The sequence below is a fragment of the Condylostylus longicornis genome, unplaced genomic scaffold (assembly GCF_029603195.1).
Source record: "Condylostylus longicornis isolate FDR11 unplaced genomic scaffold, ASM2960319v2 ptg000022l, whole genome shotgun sequence".
NCBI lineage: Eukaryota > Metazoa > Arthropoda > Insecta > Diptera > Dolichopodidae > Condylostylus > Condylostylus longicornis.
In genome coordinates, this window is record NW_026577991.1 from 6,080,576 (window position 1) to 6,102,003 (window position 21,428).

The 21,428-nt window shown below is 23.8% G+C and overlaps 2 protein-coding genes across 4 annotated transcripts; both read right to left on the reverse strand.

Annotated features, from left to right (window-relative positions):
* Positions 1-265: 265 nt before the first annotated feature.
* On the reverse strand, positions 266-19,327 carry LOC129606845 (sialin-like). The gene is made up of 8 exons (XM_055517432.1): positions 19,246-19,327; positions 2,401-2,589; positions 1,989-2,292; positions 1,798-1,911; positions 1,294-1,720; positions 958-1,234; positions 764-884; positions 266-699 (listed from the first exon to the last, which is right to left on the reverse strand). The coding sequence occupies exons 2-8, from the start codon at positions 2,457-2,459 to the stop codon at positions 493-495; spliced, it is 1,509 nt and encodes a 502-aa protein (XP_055373407.1). The 5' UTR covers positions 2,460-2,589; positions 19,246-19,327; the 3' UTR covers positions 266-492.
* On the reverse strand, positions 3,796-20,151 carry LOC129606844 (sialin-like). 3 transcript variants are annotated; one of them, XM_055517428.1, is made up of 9 exons: positions 20,091-20,151; positions 19,246-19,327; positions 6,869-7,035; positions 6,218-6,521; positions 6,018-6,131; positions 5,466-5,892; positions 5,130-5,406; positions 4,935-5,055; positions 3,796-4,872 (listed from the first exon to the last, which is right to left on the reverse strand). In XM_055517428.1, exons 3-9 carry the CDS (start codon positions 6,925-6,927, stop codon positions 4,663-4,665), a joined length of 1,512 nt encoding a protein of 503 aa, XP_055373403.1. In that variant the 5' UTR covers positions 6,928-7,035; positions 19,246-19,327; positions 20,091-20,151; the 3' UTR covers positions 3,796-4,662. The 3 variants fall into 3 exon arrangements, with proteins under 3 accessions (XP_055373403.1, XP_055373404.1, XP_055373405.1); XM_055517429.1 differs by lacking the exon at positions 20,091-20,151 and adding an exon at positions 19,396-19,494; XM_055517430.1 differs by lacking the exons at positions 19,246-19,327; positions 20,091-20,151 and adding an exon at positions 7,416-7,695.
* Between the last annotated feature and the right edge of the window lie 1,277 nt (positions 20,152-21,428).

The window sequence follows — 21,428 nt, forward strand, 5'->3', positions numbered from 1 at the left end:
TAACTTACTTATGTTTTGTGCCAATCTGAATTTGTGTAGCCTAAACTTATGCAATTATATTTAATAATTTTTTCAAAAAAAATCGTAATAATTTTTTAGAAAGACTAAAAGTATGCAATTAAATTTACAAAGTTTTCAAAATGAAACATAATTTTTCGTTAAAATGTTTATTAAAATATTGGTTAGTACTAACGTACACTTTAAGCCATAATGCAATATCTGGTAAAAGGATAACAGGACAAAAAACAATTTAATTTTAATTGAATTATCTCTCATATTTTATTGAATTATAATACTTTAATAAGGCAAGTTGCTCCAAAAATATTTACATAATATTCTCATTCTATAAACTCTATGGAAAGCAATACATTATGTAAAATGGAAACAAATACAATTTACTAATTATCACAAATATTTGAAACAGAATATAATTTTAATCATAGAAAACATAATAGTCAAAAGTATAGATTTTTTTTTTTTCAATATAATTGACTATTCTCTCAATTCTATTGCAGTATTATCATAGCCTCTTTTAATTCCAATCGATTTCAATCCATTAGTTTGTTTTTCCAATGAAATTTGTTCAGGTGTTTTAGCCCATTCTTGTAATTCTCCTGATGCCCAGCACCAATAAATTATTGCACCAACAATGTAAACAGAAGCTGATATATAAAATACAATTTTCCATTCTTCTGCATTCTATTAATTGAAAAAGAAAATAAAAATTAATACTATTTATATTAAAAAAATTTTTAAAATTTACTTGATTTTGAACAATGTAACCAGTTATTAAAGGGCTAATAATTCCAGGAATCGTTCCAAATGTATTTGTTATTCCCATTATAATACTAGCATACTGTGGAGCTACATCTAAATGATTCACACTATTAAAAGAAATAAACAAATTTTTGAATTAATTTGCAATTTTCTTGTCTCATTTATTGTATAAATACTTACGCAAAGCCAGACCAAGCAAATGCACCAAGTCCTACAGCTATCGTTATACATAATACAGTCCATACTGGATCTAATAAATATGCGGCTAACGTCATAAATACTGTTTGAGCTAAAAATGCTCCACAATTAAAATATTTTCTAACTTGTGTTGTTGTCAAATATCCTTTAATTTGAGTCCAATCAGCTAAATATCCAGAGATTCCAAGTAGAATTCCCATTGTTAAATATGGTACAGCAGATAAAAATCCCGTTTTATCCAAATTGAAATTAAGAGTATCTGTAAGTATTTAACAATTTTTTAGATTCACCCTATAGGTAGTAGTAAAACTTAATTACCTTTTAAAAATGATGGTAATTGTGTTAACATTGTGTAAAATCCCCAATTTTCAGAAAAATGTGATGCTACAATTGCCCAAACAGCAGTTGATGTAAATAATGATTTCCATGGTGGTTGTAATTTTTCAGAATTTTTATTTCCTATTGTTGTTCTTATATATTCAACTTCATCTTTAGGACAATATTTGTCCAATTCTGGACTGGATTTAACAACAATTTCCCAAATAATAAACCATACACATCCGATTGCACCGAAAACATAAAAAAGACTTTCCCATCCATATCGTGCTGCTAAAAGACCAGATGATGGCATAGCAATTACAGTACCAGCATAATTTCCAGCAAATGCAATTGATGCCATACGTGAACGTTCTAATGGTGGTGCCCATCTAGCCCATACAGCATGTATACAAGGAAATGTTACACCCTAAAATGGAGTAAGATAAATTAATAAACATAAAAGAGCAACTTACTAAGTGTTTCGAATAAAAAGTATAAAGTTACTTCAAAAATGCCTTCAATTATTCTAACAGCTAATAACATTTCTAAACTATGTTTTGCTGCCAATGGTGTTAATAAAGTAAGAATCGCTGTTGTTCCGATACCCACTCCATAAATCTAAAGCCCAATAAAAATATTTTCAAAATTATTAATTTTTTGTTTGTAAAAGATCAATTTCTAAATTTATATCTTACGTGATTTCCACCGAATCTTGTTGCAAGAACTCCACCCAAGAATTGTGTTAAAATGTAACCGTAAAAAAATGAACTTAGAATTATTCCTTTATCTTTTGAGTCCCATTCGAAATCTTGTTTATAACGTTCTATACCATTTTCATCGATGTATGAACGATTCTCTGTCATTGCGACAATGGCAACACTTAAATTAACACGTAATGAATAAACATTGAAAAATCCAAAAAATGCTAACAATACGACAATATAACGTTTCTTTCGCCAAAATCTCCATGTCAACGGTTCAGCTTCTTCAATTTTTTCTCTACAATTAAAAATAAAAATATTGAACGACAGAAGTGTTAATTTGCCGGCATAATGGTGTAATTTATTTGAACTAAACGGAAATCTGCTTTAATAGACTTTCACTTACATTTCCTCATTGTTTTCCAAGTGGTGTCCATTCTCTTTTCCAGCTTCTACAATAGTCATTACCGTGCGATGTTAATCAACAACTGTTTTTAATTCTTTATGTGTGTTGCACGTCAGTGCGCTTATCACTTCGACTATAGTCAACACTTTCAATAAGAATGTGGAGTGCTTTACTTCCTTTTCTCATATGCTGTAAAATTATAAAATAATTGTGAATTAATTAATTTTATTATACAAATTAAATTACTGATTAATTTTAAATTTTTAAATATTTAAATATATTGAGATATTATTAAATTTTTATATTTTAATTATCATTTAATATTATGATAATATTTACAGAGATTTAATTGTCGGACATTATGTGAATTGTAATTTAAAGATTTATTTTAGGGAAGGAATAGAATGAAAAGATTAAAAACGTAAAAAAAGTAAACAATTAAGTATAATAATTTTTTTACATTCGACTTTTTTTGAATAAGGCAACACTATTATATTTGTCAATTTTAAACAAATAACTGACATTTATTGTTCAATTTGTATTTTATTTATTAGACATAAATCATATGACATTTCTGTTAAACTTTCAAATAATACCAAACATGAATATCAAATCAATTGTCCTTCACAAAAAAATATGTCAATTTTCCATTATATGTCAAATGACAATATTTATTTGTTTACGGTGAATTCGAAAATTTAGTAATTGTAATTTGTAAGTATATGTAGAAAGTGTGTTATGTCAAAATTTTAATAATTTAATTTTTAATTTATTACATTAAGTATGTATTTAATAAAATTATTTTATAATTTATTATGCGGCAAAAAATAAGGAAAACAGAATTGTTAGTGTATAAGTGCTAAGGCAATTCATTCAAAATTTATTAGCAGCTGATGTGCATGACAGGTGATCTGCATAAATTTGATTTTTACCCTACTATTATGAACAGTTCTGTTTAATTTTATTTAGTGTAAAATATAGAAGTACATATATTATTATTTTTATAATGGGTCTCAATCCAGTATCGTTCATAAGTGAAGCTTCTTGTCATTCCATTTATGTAAATTACCAAAGTCAAACTGTATAAAATTCTTAAATTCATCAATCGAACAGAATTTAGAAAAAGGATTTTATTTTTTGTAATTAAGCGTTATAACAATTTATTATTTGATTACATTTAAATTTTACCATAAATTAATTTTATTTCGGCGCCCTATAATTGAATTCAGCTTTATTTAACCTTTAAATTGATTTTATTAAATTATTATAATTATGGAAATATTTACTTATGATTTAGCTGTGAATTGGATTAAATATTCAATATTTAATATCTCATTAACAAAAAGTAAATAAGTGCAAATTGTAGGTATAACAATGAGTTTGACATATTGTTTAATAAATGACGTAAGATTAAAAGTTTCAATGGTAAAGTTTGCATGCTTCTGTTGAATTTTTTTTAAAGTCTTACTTATTTCTAAACAAATTTAAGTTTTAACAAATTATATAAACATTTTTTTTAAGATAAGCGTAATTTTATTGTTTTATGTTTTAATATTTCAGAATTAAAGCCTTCGTGGTTATTATTTTTAGATAGATGTCGCTGTGTGTTTAATTAGTTGTGTTTAGTTTTGATTAGTGATTGAATAAAACTAATAGAAACTGCTGCTAAATGTTTGTGCATCGTAATTGTTTTGATTTTAATGATATTTAGAAATCTGGTTTTCAAGTTGGTATGTTAAGCTCTTCTGTTAAATTTTTCATGGATGTAGTGCTTGTTACCTGTATGTGTGCTTTCTGTCATAATTTTTGATTTTGTGGCCAATTTATTATTTTTAATTTACATTTATTTTTAATTTGCTCATTAATATAAAATCTTAAAACTATTAAAAACAAAAATGTACATTTTCTTATAATCAAACACTTGTAAACAAATTGTAAAAAAGGAAATAAAAATTTCTTTTAATTTATTTTGAATAGCTAATTATAATATAAATTGAATGTTAAAATTAAGTACTCTAAGTTATAATATAAATAATTAACGGAGTTTTAAGTAGTCGATATTAAGGCTAATAAAGGTAATCCATATAGAGATCACATGAAATCCATTTATTAGCATATCTTTGCCTATCTTGCATTGTCTGTATATATTTACATTTACTGTAACTAATTATTGTTTTCTAATATGTTTAATATCACATATTTAGAATAAGATTTATTATTTATTCTACAATTAAATATATTTTTTTTTATAAATCTATTAAACTATTCTCTTAATTCTATTGCATTATTATCATAACCCCTCCTTTGTTCAGGATTAGAATTTGTACCATTCATTTTCTTTTCATATGCGATTTGTTCGGGTTTTTTAGCCCATTCTTGTAATTCACCTCTTGCAAAGAACCAATAAATTATTGTACCAATAATATATACAGAAGCTGATATGTAAAATACTATTTTCCATTCCTCAGCTGACTAAAATTAAAAAAAAAAATGTAAGTTAAAAGTATATAATTATTTTTAAAACAATAACTTACTTGATTTTGGACAATATATCCGGTTATTAAAGGACTAATGATTCCAGGAATAGTTCCAAATGTATTTGAAATTCCCATTAAAATACTAGCATATTGTGGTGCAATGTCTAAATGATTTACACTATAATGAAATTGAATTTTAAATAGAATAGAATTTTACATTTTGATTTGTTTTAATATGTAATAAGAACTTACGCAAAACCAGACCAAGCAAATGCACCAAGTCCTACAGCTATCGTTATACATAATACAGTCCATACTGGATCTAATAAATATGCTGCTAATGTCATAAATACTGTTTGAGCTAAAAATGCTGCACAATTAAAATATTTTCTAACTTGTGTTGTTGTCAAATATCCTTTAATTTGAGTCCAATCAGCTAAATATCCAGAAACTCCAAGAAGAAGTCCCATTGTTAAATATGGTACAGCAGATAAAAATCCTGTTTTATCCAAATTGAAATTAAGAGTATCTGTAAATGTTAGAAAATTTGTTAGAGAAATTTTATAGATAGCAGTAGAATTTAATTACCTTTTAAGAATGATGGTAATTGTGTTAACATTGTATAAAAGCCCCAAAGTTCAGCGAATTGAGCTACAACAATTGCCCATACAGCAGGTGAAGTAAATATTGCTTTCCATGGTGGTATTATTTTTTCATTATCTTTATTTCCAGTTGTTTTTCTTATATATTCAGCTTCTTCTTTAGGACAATATTTATCTAGTTCTGGACTAGATTTAACAACAATTTCCCAAAGTATAAACCATACACAACCAATTGCACCAAAAACATAAAAAAGACTTTCCCAACCATAACGTGTTGCTAAAAGACCTGATGCAGGTAAGGCAACTACTGTACCAGCATAATTACCAGCAAATGCTATTGATGCCATACGTGAACGTTCTAATGGTGGTGCCCATCTAGCCCATACAGCATGTATACAAGGAAAAGTTACACCCTAAAATAAAAAACAAAAATTTAATTGGGTTGTCAACATTTCATAGAAAATATTTATATTTGAAAACACAGGATAAATTAATAGAAAGAAAAAGTTCCTTTGTACTTTAAAAATATAGTGCTTACTTCAAAAATTCCTTCTATTATCCTTACGGCTATTAACATTTCTACGCTATGTTTTGCTGCTAATGGTGTTAGTAGAGTAAGAATTGATGTGGTTCCAATACCTACTCCATAAATCTAAAACACATTAAAATGTTTTTTTTTTAAATTATTTTAGATTGTATTTCAAAAATTTCTGATTGTTCTAAATTTATGATTCTTACATGATTACCACCAATTTTTGTTGCAAGAAATCCACCCAAAAATTGTGTTAAAATGTAACCGTAAAAAAATGAACTCAATATTAAACCTTTTTCTTTTGAATTCCAATTAAAATCTTGTGTCCAATGTTCTGTACCGTTTTCATCAATGTGTGAACGATTTTCTGTCATTGCGACAATGGCAACACTTAAATTAACACGTAATGAATAAACATTGAAAAATCCAAAAAATGCTAACAATACGACAATATAACGTTTCTTTCGCCAAAATCTCCATGATAACGGTTCGGCTTCTTCAATTTTTTCCCTAAAATTAGAAGAAACAAATTATACATATGAGTTAGTATAAAATTTCTTAATTTGAGAATAATTTTTTGATGATATTAAAGCTTGCAGAATGTAGTGACATGTAAAAATGAACAAGAAATTTTAATTCCAATATGGATGTATGTATATTTTTATGTGTATAGAATTTATATGTATTCCAATTTGTCAACATAGGAAAAATGCTGATTTCTTTCAACAGCAGTTGTCGTGGAGTGTGATCGATAGTGGTTAATAATTGTGAATTTGCTTAGAAGAAAATAATGTATACTTGTCAAAATTTGACATGCTCGTACAAGCTGCAAGTGTAAAGAATAAAAATTAACTTACATTTGCCAAATGTTCTCCGCATGATGTCCGTTTTCTTTTCCATTTTCAAGAAAAGTCATAACAGCGATGTGCTAATCACTAACTTTGTTTACTTTTTTTTATTTTTTTTATTTTTGTACTTGCCGTGCGTATCACTTCTTCTGAATACTACGATGGTCTAATTCGTTCTAACAAAATAAGATATTGACTGCTTAAACTTCGCATTTCATTACTTGTAAAATTTTAATTATATATTTCTTAATTAATTTATTTAATTATATAGAATTTTCAATTAATTTGATGTTGAGCTATTAAATTTTTTTCCTTTTCTTTCGTAAAAATTAAGAGACTCCAAAAATATGCGACTTACACATATCATAGCAAATCAGTAAAGGTGTCAGAAGTTTTGTTGTCAAATATTTTTATCGTAAGCACTAATTTTCATAAAAGTTCTTAATTTAATTACCATTTCAATTTACATATATATCTTATGTATATTTAGATATATAGACAATTTTATGTATTAATTTGAATTACGATATAAAGTTTGGCACTTGTATCAACTTACATATTTCTATTTCGAATCTGTGAAATGTATTTCAATAATTAATTAAAGCTATATACTGCAAAATTCGTATTTAACCGAAAAGTTTTATTTACTTCTAGTGTCTCCAGCATAAACAGGTTGTCATTGTTGCAATACACATATACGTACATACACAAATCGCTTAAAACCAGAAAATGCTTAATTTTAAAATTCCCAAGTCTTTATAATTAAATAAATTCATTATGTGTTATTGTTTACAGCAAACGAATTTTTTTCTCTCTCTTTTTTCGGCGCTAAAAATATTTCACTTTATGTTACGCTTGAATTATTTTAAAATATTTTTGTGACAAAAATATTAGGTAATAATTAATAATAATTAATTTTGTAGTTTAAAAACAAAAACTCGCAAAATCGAAAAATCATACTTTAAATAAATTAGAATCAAGCTTAAGCTATATAATGTTTGAGCAAATTATGGAATTTTACCGTTATATCCGCAATTTCGGAAATGAAGTTTTGACAGAATATTGCAAAATTATAAAGAAATCAAATTTGAACTATTTCTTGTTGAATGTTATATGTTAATTAAAAGATTTCATTTAAAGTTTAGGTTTAAAAATTATTTTATTTTTTTTTTACATTTTTAAGTTCGAAATTTAGTATGGAGAATTTTAATTTGAAGTATAAAATAAAATGTGATTTAGCCGGTTTTTGCTTTTAGTCGCACAATTTCAGCTTAATCATGTACTAGCATTAATAAGCACGTTGAAAATTTTAACAGAATTTTAGTTGTTAATTTTTGAAAAATTTTCAAAATAAATTTACAAGTATTTTTAATTAGGAGCTTCAAATACATATTGGAACAGAGTGATTAAAAATTTAATTCTAGATAATATATACGTACAGTAATACCCGTTTAGCAGCTTTCCGCTTAACTGCGTTTTCTATTTAAGTACGTCAACTTTTTAGAACCTTTATTTTCTCCATTACATTCAACGTCAAAAAAAGCGTTTTATTGCGTTTCTAATAACTGCGCAAATCGTTTAAGTGCATTAATTTTTTAGGACATTTTTCTCAATTTGTTCAAAAATTAATCACTTTGCTGCCTCAGACACAAACCAAAAAAATACATTTTTGAAGTTTTTGAAAAATTAATGGTTTTTGTCTAATGGCAAATAAAATTCAACAATAATTAAGTCATTTAAACTTTTTTTTTGCGGGTGGTTACCTATATAAAAAACCGGAGAAAATTCTTTGAATTTATATGGGTAAAATTTTAAAACTTTACCCTTGTGGGTAAAATTAAATTATTGAAAATCCACTTAGTTGTTTTGATTTGTGCAGTTAAACGGCTTCGGTTAAAGCCTCTACTCGGATAAGTGCTTATAAAAATTGGATTTGTTTAGACGCACTTAAGCGTGAATTTACGTATTTAATAAATTGATTGTCACGAATTACCATTTGACTTTTAAAAAGTCTGATGAAAATTGAGTAATTTCTATTACATGATGTCAGGCAGTCTGATATTAAACGGTGTTTACATACGCGGCTTTCATTAAATTTTTCAGGCTCAGATTAAATTTTAGATTTTGCCGTATATGTAAAGTTATATCTCAAAAAATTAACAAAAAATAAAGTGAAAAACCAAAAAAGTATAAAAATTATTATAAATATTTTCAAAATTACGAGTTCTCGACACATAATAGTGTTATTATTGCACTAAAACTTCAACTTAATAATTTTTTTACATATTATTTTTTGATCCAATTGCTTTCATAACAATTTATTCTCTGTTTTATATTGAGCCCCAATATAACTTCTAATAACCGTTTATATTTCAATTAATTTGTTTTTACAACCCAATATATTATTTGGGATTAATATTAATAAAAAATCAGCATTCAAATTGTAGATTAACATTCATTTTCTTAATATACATATAGGTATGTTTTTTTTAAAATAACTTTATCATAATTTACCTTGATTATTTTTTAAAAAATGATAATAAAGTGTTAAAATTGACATTTAGTTGTGTATATTATGGTTGTAAAATGGCAATAAAATAATTTCGTAATAATAATTATTAAAAAACAAATACGTAATAATTAAGATATTGTTCTTCAGTAAGTTGCTTTTTATATTATTATGTGAATAGTAAGTATAATTGTAGAAATATTCATAAATAGGCTTGCAAATGTATATATTTATGAATTTAAAAGCTTATTTAAGAACAACATGTAGTCATTTTCAAGTTTTATTTAACAAAACAATTTTAAAAATTTATAGAATTGCAGTAATTTTATAAGATATCTTAAAATACTCAAAATATATGTGTAAAAAATTGGATTCTGCTTAACATTCAAGTATCCAGCAGAGAAATAATCACTTTATAATTTTTCTATAAAGTTGTATATAAGTGTTATACAAACTATAATCCACTGTTTTATTTATCCAGCAAATAATCATTGTAAAAGAATATAATATCAAAGCAAAATCTCTTATACGTGCATATGGAATGAAATTTGTTATCTTATATTGTATTGCATTTATTTTATTATTAAATAATTGCAGTTATTTGAATTTAAGGAATATGTATTAAAACTGTTATATATTTTAAATTTAATCACAAATTATATGAAAAACTTTAAAAAATATATGTAAGAGTCTTATGTAAACAACTTATTTTAAGTTGGACGTCAAAAAATGTCACGTCATATAATTAAAATTTTAAAATAAAATATCAACTGCGTTTATTAAAATGAATGATAACTGAATGTCAAATAGAACTAGCTGCATAGAGAACATGTCGTCGTACATTTCATTAGTGCGAAAAATTTAATTATCAAAGTTTAACAGCGCCATTATTTTAAATGAAATTTTAATTTTTTTTTGCGTTATACATGTAACACGAACCCATAACACAAAGCGTGTCATAGAGCAAACTAGAAAAACATACTCTCTGCTTACTCTCTTTCTCTTTTGTTTACTTTTTGCAATTTTTGTACATATAATGATTTTTTAACAGGGCAAAAACAAGTTGTTGACTTAGTCCACAATCATCGTAAATTCATTTCAAATTGCTTGTAGCAGTACTACCAGCTCTTAAACATCGTAAAAATTCTTAATTCTAATAATCAATTATAGCTGACTTCAATATTTGAACTAACTGTACATCATATTTCATACAATATTTACCTGCATGTACACCTATGTATGGATATGTATTATTAATTCGAATATTGTATGTTGGTCATAAACTTCAAGTTTATCAACACGATTTCTGTACACATGTACTGCTATAATTAACCGTAAAAATTGTAAAAACATACATACATACATACAAACGTATAATTAATTTTTATGAATGAACAATAACATGTGAACATACCTATGTACTTTTACATCTATAAAATCTAATTATTGCTATTTCTAAGCTTTACTAATAAGATAAGATGTAAAAAGAAAGAAAATTAAATAAAAATTTAAATTATATGAAAAAATCTAAAAAAAAAAAAAATCATGACAAATTAAATTGTCATTGAAATTTGACAAGAATTACCATACATTATGAATATTGAAAACGTCATGTTGAAAATATAAGGACAATCTTCAAACTGGCAATTTGTTTTTGTTTTTATTTAGATAGTTGTGAGTTAATGGTAGTTGGCACATATTAATTAAATAATAAATAATAAGCAAGTTCAGTTTTAGAAGTTGCAAATTAAGATGACGAAGAATAGAAGTTGATAATTTCATGCATAGCTATTGCAACAACTAAAAACGATCGAATATAAATTAATTGGTTTCTTAAATTATACATGCGTATGGGATTTCATTTGAACAGGCAGAACTATAGTAAGAAAAAAAAATGGTGTTGTATTCAGCGTGTATGTATTAGAGCACTTGTTGCAAAGTATTAAATTTTCGAGGACCAGTATACATACATATTTAGATTAAATTCATACGGGTGGAAAACAACGAACAACCGGAATTCTACATCCTAAGAAAAATCATATGGTAGTAGACATTTACCCAACATAATAATAAAGATCCATTGCAAAACAAAGTTGGCAGCCTTAATTTCAATAATGCAAATTAAAACCTGATTCTTAATCAATAGTGCGCATCAAACAACAAATGAATCGCCATTTCTTTTTCAGCATGAGATGATCTGAATAATTGATCTGTTAGCTTTCAGAAGTTACTTTCTATTAATTTTTAGATATTCTATCATTTTCCGCCTAAATGGGTTGAAATAAAGAGTTTAAAGCAACATTACTGCAATTCCGACTTCTAGCTATAGTGCATAATAACTTGATAGGTTACAGAGAATTTCAAGAATTTATATGGAGATTACGCTAACTCATAATTTTTAAAGATTTTCAAAATAAATTCAAATTATTTTTTGATTATAGGTAAGTCGAATTTTTCAATCTAGATCTACTTATTCAAAACTTTTTCTTAAATCTACCCCAATTTAGAAAAGTATTTTGAAGATGAAAATTTATAGTGTATCTATTTAAACTCAGAAGATTCATTCATTTCACCACAATAGGATTTTTTTTTTATAATATTACATAAAAAATTCAATATTATATTTTTTCAGAACTCGTGTTTAGTAATTCCCCGGAAATAAAACAAAAACAACAAGAAAAAAAAATTCTATTCATGCGTTTTTCACATTTAGTCAGAAAAAAAGCACGTTGACTTAAAAATTCTAAATGGTTTTTTAAGTAGGTATATTTTATATGAATATGATTTGTATTAAATGTTCGCTGTATATCAGAATATGTTCATATGCATAAATACAATTAATGTCCATTATTGTTCACACATCATTTGGAAGCTTTTTTTTTTATATATTTTAGGAAAAACAAAATGTTTTTCAATGTCAATGCCAAGTAAATATTTTAAACTAAAGTAGTCAATGGAATGTAATCATGTTATTTTCTATATACATATACATATTATATTTTTATTAAAATCTACACCTTGAATTAAAATTTTCAAGTAAAATGCATATTAAATTTAATGCAATATTACACAATTTGCATCGAGTATATTCATATGCAAGAATTACATATTAAAATTAATATGTCAATACGGTTTTTGGATGTACATTTACTAGAATTCTACAATGCCATGTTCTACAAGCTATAAATTTATAGAAAAAAAAATATTATTTAATTAATTATTTTTTATAGAATTAATTGTTTAATTAAAATATAAATTTATATTAATGTTAATTAAAATAAGGAAATACTTTAAATATAGAGAAAAAGAACGTAATAAATTTTGAAAAAACTTGGCTGTCTGGAAATTCAAATTCATCAAATATTATTAAAATAATACGGAATGACATTTAAGAGAAATTTTTTAAAATGTAAAGATTACTTAGTGTTGTTAATTCATTAACGGATTATTAAATTATTGTTTTGTATTACTTATTTAATTATTGCTTTATTTATTCTTAAAACATAGAATTTTAATAAAATATTGTATAAAAGATTGTTTTAAATGGTATTGTTAAATAATATTTTAATTATTTTGCAGATAATGACTGTCATCCTGAGCAATCCAAAAAAAAAACATCCAAAAACTGTACTAAAACTTCATAATCATAGAAATAGGAAAGAATTAAATCAAAGTGATGAACCGAGAACCAGAAAATTAAACTTGAGTGAAAAGTGCTAACATAGAAATTTTTCATATAAGGAGAATATTAATAAGAACAATTTTCAATGTTATATTTTACAATGTTCACCAAGAACCCATTATACACTTATTAAGATAAAATGATGCACAAGCTAAAAATGGAGGAAAAAAATTTTCGGGTAGTTAAGGTTTTAAACTGAATAATTGCATAATATGTATGAAATTGAAACTTTTAATAGAACACTATAATAATAATTATATTTTGACTTCTTAGTAGTCTTCAAATGAAAATTCCAGTTTAGTTGCAATACATTTTAATGAATTAGCACACCATGCTTTAGATTACCTAATGAGTTATAAAACTTAAATGGGGAAAACTTGCGGAAATTTCAAGCTCCTGGTAAATGTAAAATAGTTGGATCTAGTTGAATCAAATCACAGATTATATAAACTGCTAACATGTTTTTTGTGCATGAAGGAACGAAAGTAAAACATTCATATACGTATTAAATAAAATAAGCACAAATGAATTAGATTTAAGAAACGAAATTACATATTTAAAAACTTAAGAAAAATTGTGATAATCACAGAATATCCTGTTATACAATAGTTGTCAAGTTTACATTAACTTTTAAGTAGACGCCTGTAATTTCACTTTTAATTTTAATAACGCGAACCATATTGCAATTTCTTTTTATTTCAGAACAATTATTAACCAAATCGTAAATTATTTGCCTATTTAATAATTTGCTACTTTAATTAGTTAACAATTTAAGTATATACAGGTATAAAAGTATTATAATATTATTAAAGAAGACATCCAGGTCAAAAATATTCCTCGGGCTGTTAATTTTATTATACTAATTTTTATAGTTATATTTAAAAATTGTTTTAAAATATATAATTTAAAAAAAATATATAATTTAGTAGGATTCAAGGCAATAAAACTCTTTGATAATATTATATATATCGTCATAACATCATTTTTAAAAGGTTAATATTCTACTAAAGATTTTTTTTTGTAATAAAAGTAAACCTTTCTATTTTTTTTTTCGTGTTCGTTTAAGCAATTCATAATATCCAAATAAAATTAATTTTAAGTGACTGTAATTTGAATATTTACCAATTTTAATATTATAATCATTATACTAAATAGTATAATTACATGTACATATATTAAGAAAATTATTTTTAACAGTATATAATAAAAAAAATTAAATGGAAAAATAAAATTGAAATTCAAATGTAAATTTAAAAAATAAAAACAGCAATAAACAAAAAAAAAATTTCATTGCTGTTAAATTAACTAGAAAATTAAGTGAAGACTGTTATAAAATAAGAAAAAAAAAATAATCAAAATATAATTGGAATATTAACTAAGGTTATTAATTAAATTAATTCAATTTAACAGAAATTTAAACAAAAAAACAATATTGTTAAATAAAATGTAATTGAATAGTATGTAGTTATAACATTTGAAAAATTTACATGAGTATATGAATGTGAATTTCTGAAATAACTCTTGAATTTTGCACAAGAAAAAAAAAATCAAATTTCTATTTAATTAATGATTAAAATACCATTAATCAAATGAAAATATTAATGAGTAAAATACCGAGTAAATATTATGCTGAGCGTCTGATTGAGTGCATATACTTGAAAAGACTTACCGATAAGAAAACTTATGGTGAAACAAAGAAAATTATAAATTATAGAGAAGATCAAAAGAAAAACAATTAATTACAATTTTCCTCCAATTAAAATTATAATAAATTAAAATATTTGTAATTTTCTATAGTTTTTTTTGTTTTTAAAGAAACAAAATGTAAGTAATTAACTGCAATATTATTTTTATAGATTTAATTAAAGAATTCATGTTATTCATAGTAGATTAAATTATAAAATTATGGTGTATTAGTTCTTTTTGCGGTTTAATAGCGAAAAATTTTATTTCTGAATACTTAGTACTTAATAAGATAAAAATTGCATATTACTTTCACCATCATATTAGAAAAAAAACATGAAAACAACACGGCTTATGACATTAAAAAATTAATAGATTGAAAATTTGGTTTATTCTTCCAATTTTATATTTAAAGATGATTAAATGTGTGGGATGCATTTTTTATATTATATTGAATGATTTATAATAGTGTTTGTAAAAGCATTGGTCATACATGCTTCAATAGTATAGCGTGATAAATAATTAAAAAATGGTATAGTTTTGCACCTGGTACAATTCTACCTACAAAACATTTAAAAAATATTTTCTATATATTATGTACAGTAAATATTCTGATTGCAAGTAATACTAATTGGTAAATAAATTCTCTCACATTTTCATATAATCCAAATTCATAATTCGGGCTTATTATTGTTTAACTTAACTTTAACGAAATCATTGTGAAGATGTAGAATACTTAGTGAACAAAATTATTAGAAAACTTAAATGGAGAAACCTTTGCAACTTACATTAACATGAGGGAAGTGTAAAACCCAAACACATTTACATGGGTGAAGTGTTAAAAACTAAAGATATTAGTTGTTTGAATTGTCGAATGTTGTTTATAATTTGATTACTTATAAGTTTATATTGAAGTAATTATGAATTTTGTTGTATTGTTGAAATTTATTACCAGTATATTATAACACTACCATGTTTGTATAATAAATATCACAGTAATAATAATTATAAAATATTAAATTCTTGGAGGATTTCTTATCATTTCTAGATCTTTATATTTTCTTTAACTCTTAAATCATTTTATTGTTGTCATAATATATTGGGTTGTCACATGATTTTAAAATTTCAAATACAATAAAATTATACAATTGGTTTTGATTTACGATCTGTTGAATGCTTGGCCAGTTGTTTGTTGTCTCACATTATGTATACCTAATTATACCTTGTTTTTAAGGATTTTACTGCGGTTTTTTAGAGGTTGTTTATTATTTAAAACACGTTTAGTGCAAAAAATAAAATCAAAGAAAATAAAATTTTTTTTTTGGGAATTTTTAGTAAATATTAAAAGTAACTACATACAACAAAAAATTTTTTCACCTTGAGATTTGATCTTAATACATTTAATTACTTGTCATATAAAATTATTTTATTGTTATTTAAAAGTGTTTTTAATATTCATTTGTTTTTGTCGTAATAAGAATTGTTTTCTATTGTAAAACAAAGTGCTTCTTCAGAGGCTTAAATATTTTGGTTTAAAAAATTAAGGAAATTTTTAAGAAACTATATATTTAAATTAAAATAAAAACAATCATGCTAAGAATAATTAATATTATATTTTTTTTTTTGTAAAAAATTATTTTGCGACTATAAAAATATTTTCGGTAAAAAATAAAGAGTCAAATAATGTAAAATTATATTATGCAAATGACGTCTATAATGTCATTAATCATGTAATAAACTATAGTACTTATACAAAGTAGATATAAAATTTTGTGGTCAAAATATTAATGAAGATGGGGCCAAAATAATAATAAAATAAAAAAAAAATTTATGATTTATTTGAAAATTTAAGCTTGACTTTATCATCTTTGACAAGTGACAAATGTTTTAATGTAAATTTTTATTTTTTGTTTCAATAATAAACTTTAAAAATATTGAATATGTCAAAATATTATGACAAATTTTACACATTATGTATGTATGTTGCATATAGTATAAATTATTTATTAGATTTCTGTTATAAGCTATATTATATAAAATCTTATTGAATTTCCTTTAAGCATTTTTAAAATTATTTTTGTGAAAATAAGAAAAAGTAACATAAAAACACGTTTGAAAATCATTAAAAATAAAGTATAATGCTCCAGGATTTTTTAAAAATTTTATAAAATATTGTAGTTACTCATATTTTAATGATGAATTTCATATATTTTGTGATTTGCTATAGTCAAATTGTATGTGCCTTTCAATAGGTATTAAATATACATGTACAAACAGTAAATTTAGGTAGTAAATAATTTGAGAGAAACTGAGAATTTATAATTTTTTAAGTTTGATATATTTTTTTCATTATAAATTTTGTATGACAATTATTTGACATGACATTATAAAAATCGTTTATTTAATACTTTTGATATACCTACATGATATTTAAAACTAAAATCTACTTTATACATAGTACTTATAATTAGTATTAAACATAGTACTTATAAAGAAAATTTAATTTGGGTGACAACAGCGTATAATGACGAATTTTTTAAAAAAAAAACTTAGGGACATTGTAATTAGTATTTTTATACGGAAAATAATAGTGTACCAAAGTCAAGTTCAATGAATATGTGAACATTCAATTAAAATGTCTGTTATTTATTGCAAATCTCTTTCCAAATTACATTTTAATAATATATTGGTACAAAGTCGTCATTCCTACATATTATATTATTAATATTGGAGATGAAATGCCAAAATTTTTTATTTAATAAAAATTTCTGCTATACGTAATATATGTACGTATAACTGAAAAATATTAATTAAAAATAGATTTTAGAGGAATCGTAAATTTCAAATTAATTAAAACGTTTACTAAAATTTTATTAAAATTACATTTGCCGACATTTTATATAACAATTTTGATTTTGCGTCGCATATTAATCTGTCATTATTTACATTACTTAATTAATATTAAACATAGACGGATAAATATAGATACATTTTTGACACAGATGTACACACATAGTACACACAAAATTTAATTGTTAAATTTATATTCTGACAATACTTAAAACTAATATTAATAAAATTTTGTTTTAAATACAAACTAATTACCAAAAAAAAAATTTATTAAGTAAACTTGATAATAAAATAATTTTGTTTAATGAGAAAGAAAGAGAAATGCAAATATCATTAATTGAAAAAGGTTGTTTTTTTCTCGTCTGTTTATTTCTAATTATAACCAAAATCTAACGTGTCGATCTCAGAATACCTGATTAAGTAACTATAGCAAAAATTCAATCACAAAAAAAAAACAACACAAAAAACGTAATTGAAGGAAAAAAATATGGCTTTATAATACCGGTTATATTTTTAGTCAAAAAAAAAAAATCTTTGGTACAAAAACAAAAATGTTAACCACATTATTAAGAAAGCGACAGGTAAATTTAAATAAATTTGTTCATAAAACATTATCGTGTATTTATTATTTATGTAGGTATATTTATGCATATATTAGTATTATTGAATATCAGTGACAACGCGGTACCGATATACTAGTTGATGTTTTATGAAAACTTTGAAATTTCGGCAATTATGGGTATGTTCACCCATTTATGATGTAGGAGATTATTTATAATTCAGATATGCACTGGAAGCTTTTAATTTAAACCTTGAAAGTCTTTTCACACACATTCTTCAGAAAGCTGCAAGTGTGTTTTACTTTCGTAGATTTTTAGTATACCCGAGTAATTCTTCAGTTTTCAACATTTTTCTAATTTATATTATTTTTACAGTAGTTATAAAAAAATTCCAATTCAAAAGCACAATAATTATAATTTTCGATCACAAGTTTTTTTTTGCAGATTTTGCAGTTTAGACAGTGTTTTATATTAGGACTTAAATTAAAACTGAATTATGGAAAATCTCCGTACTTATAGTAATTCTTAAGGTAGACGATTATATTTCTGAGGTTATTGTTTAAAAATTAAAATTAATGAAATATACTGAAAATATTACTGACGCCCAAACGAAAGATATTTTTTGTTAGTAAAGCAACCTATAGCGAAATAATTGAATTGGTCCTTGAAACTAACCAAATAAAAAAAAATCGAAAATATAACAATTTGATATCGAAAATATAACAATTTATCTTTCATTTGATTCTAGAAATATAAAAATTTTTCTGAATTTTTTTCGTGTTTGAGCGAATATTAATTGTGAAGCTTCGACTCTGACTAACAAAACTATGCAAATTATTTATTATTATAGTGTACAAACATGCATAATTTCTGTTTGAATAATTCAAAATGGTTATAAATAAAATATTTTTTTAAAATATGCACTACATGTATAACAATATCGCATTGAACAAATAATAATAATAATAAAATAACTGTACAAGTGTAACAAAAGAACAAAAAAATATAATAAAAAAATTTATTTTTATTATAAATTTTTTCTTGTGTTCACTGTGTGGTTTTTATGTGTTTCTTATTTTTTTTGTCACTACTCTTTACAAACCTTTTATAACACAATATTGTTATTGTTGATGGTGGGAAGGGTGTGTGTTGGATATTTTTACAAACCTCCTTGTATACTTCTGCTGTTAAAAAATAGAATAAAAGAAAAATAAAATAAATTGAAAACAAAATCTCACTGATCTATATTAACTTTTTCTTTTTATTTTTTTAAATTAAAAATTTTTATTTTCCGGATTATTTATTTATTTATTCTCTCTATTTACTCTTTTGCTCTCGATTTTTAATTCGCGTTCAATATGCGCTTACGTTGTTTTAAATTTTATTTATTGTGTTTAATGTTTAAAACAACTTTCGATTCTGAACTTGTTTTTTTTCATCTCTTTTTCTTAAATACTTTAATATTTTCTTTAAACTTTTGATTTTTATTAATAATTATTATGATTTTAAATATTTTATACTATTATCATTTAATAATTAACATGAAAATCCCGGAAAAATTAAACAAGGTAGAATTAAAGGGATTAAAAGTAAAATTTAAAAATCTGAAGAGAAGTGTGGCACAAAAATGTGTCAAAATTTTAGTGGCATTAAGTGTGAATGTCATAAATTTTATTATTAAATGTAATTAGAATTTAATAAAACTAAATTTTAATGTATTTCCTATTAAAAAAAAAAAAACTTAAAATTTTTTTACTATTTTGGACTTTACTTAGATTAGATTTGAATATTTTTTTTTGGAATTATTTAAAGTTCTTCATTTATTGATTTATGGTTTTATCAAATTAATCAATAATTAATTTTTTTTTTTTACAATTTCTTTATTACTACTCTTAAATTCATTGGAATTTTTTATGATAAAAAAAAAATAATCTTAAAAATCACTACTTGCTTTTTTCTGCGACGATTATGATTTTTATCCGCGTTTTACAAAAAAAAATATTTTTGCAGTTGTTAACGGTAACTACTGAAAAACGCAACTGATCGTTAATGCCTATTAAATAAGTTAATTTAAAGAAATTTTTACGAATATGGGAATGTATTTATACATATGGTATGCGTGTGTATGTATGTGTGAACTGAACAAATGAAATATAGAAGCTATAGCTAAAGAAAAAGAAAGAAAAAACAAATATAGAAAAAAAAATTTGCGATATTTTATTTGAGCTGAACGTGTAAAACGTATACGCTACGGTTATTCAAAAGCAAATTTAAGCTGTGAATAAAGATTGTGGAAGAAATAAGTGAGCTTTTTTGATTTGGGGAAAAAAGTTAATGATCTTCGATAGTGATAAGAAAAAATTTTTTGAGGAAAATCAAGTAATTTAAAATTTAAATAATTAAATTTTAAATAATTTTTGACTTAGAAGCTTTTCATAGTCGGATAACACATAAAATAAAATTATTTACAAAAATATTATGTTAATGTAAATTTAGGGAGAGAAAATGTGTTAAATAACATTTAAGTACATTTGGAATTTTTTATGTCAAATACAAATATTTCTGATGAGTTTAAAAAAAACGGTTCAAATATTTTCGTTTTTTGAGTTGCTAAACCGTACATTCCATGTAAAAGCATTCCATTTTAAAAATTGAAAGTGTCTAATTCTTAAAATTCATTAACATATTAGAAATTTGAAAATTTTAGTATAAAAAAGTTCTAAGTAAATTTTGGTATGCGAAATATTTAAATAATTTAAATTTTTTTAATAATTTTTAAATTTTTTATCCAAAAAATTTTCATTTTATCTGCATTATATAATTACCATTTTTTATTTAAATGGTATTAATTCAATATTAATAGTTGATAGTAGGTCAGAACTTTTAACATTCTCTTTAATTTTTTGATAAGCCATTTTATCGTAACAAGTCCTGATTAATTCAATATATGTTTTGTTTTCTCTTTCAAGTTTTTGCTTTTCGATTTTTAAAATTTGACATTGATTTTCGCAATGTGCCGTTCGATAAGTGAAATATTTAAGTTTTTCAATTTGATCTAAAATTTTCTACAAGTATTTAAGATAAAATTAGTATCATTAGTATTAGTAAAATTTAACTTTTTTAATGAAAAAGTATACCTGGGTATCATTGTAATTAATTACTTTTGAAATTGGTACATCCCTGTCTGTTGTTATTGGAAATGCTAATTCAGTATTGAAAATATTTTCATCAACTAATAATGGTGAAATTTTTTCCTTTTCTGTTTGATATTTACGACAAGTAAAT

Excerpts from the sequence above, each read along its gene's own strand:
- LOC129606845 (XM_055517432.1), bottom strand. The coding sequence starts at position 2,459 with ATGACTATTGTAGAAGCTGGAAAAGAGAATGGACACCACTTGGAAAAC. Across the intron at positions 1,912-1,988 it reads CAAGATTCGGTGGAAATCAC|ATTTATGGAGTGGGTATCGG; the intron begins GTAAGATATAAA and ends ATTGGGCTTTAG. Across the intron at positions 1,721-1,797 it reads TAATTGAAGGCATTTTTGAA|GGTGTAACATTTCCTTGTAT; the intron begins GTAACTTTATAC and ends ACTCCATTTTAG.
- LOC129606844 (XM_055517428.1), bottom strand. The coding sequence starts at position 6,927 with ATGACTTTTCTTGAAAATGGAAAAGAAAACGGACATCATGCGGAGAAC. Across the intron at positions 6,132-6,217 it reads CAAAAATTGGTGGTAATCAT|ATTTATGGAGTAGGTATTGG; the intron begins GTAAGAATCATA and ends AATGTGTTTTAG. Across the intron at positions 5,407-5,465 it reads ATTACCATCATTCTTAAAAG|ATACTCTTAATTTCAATTTG; the intron begins GTAATTAAATTC and ends TAACATTTACAG.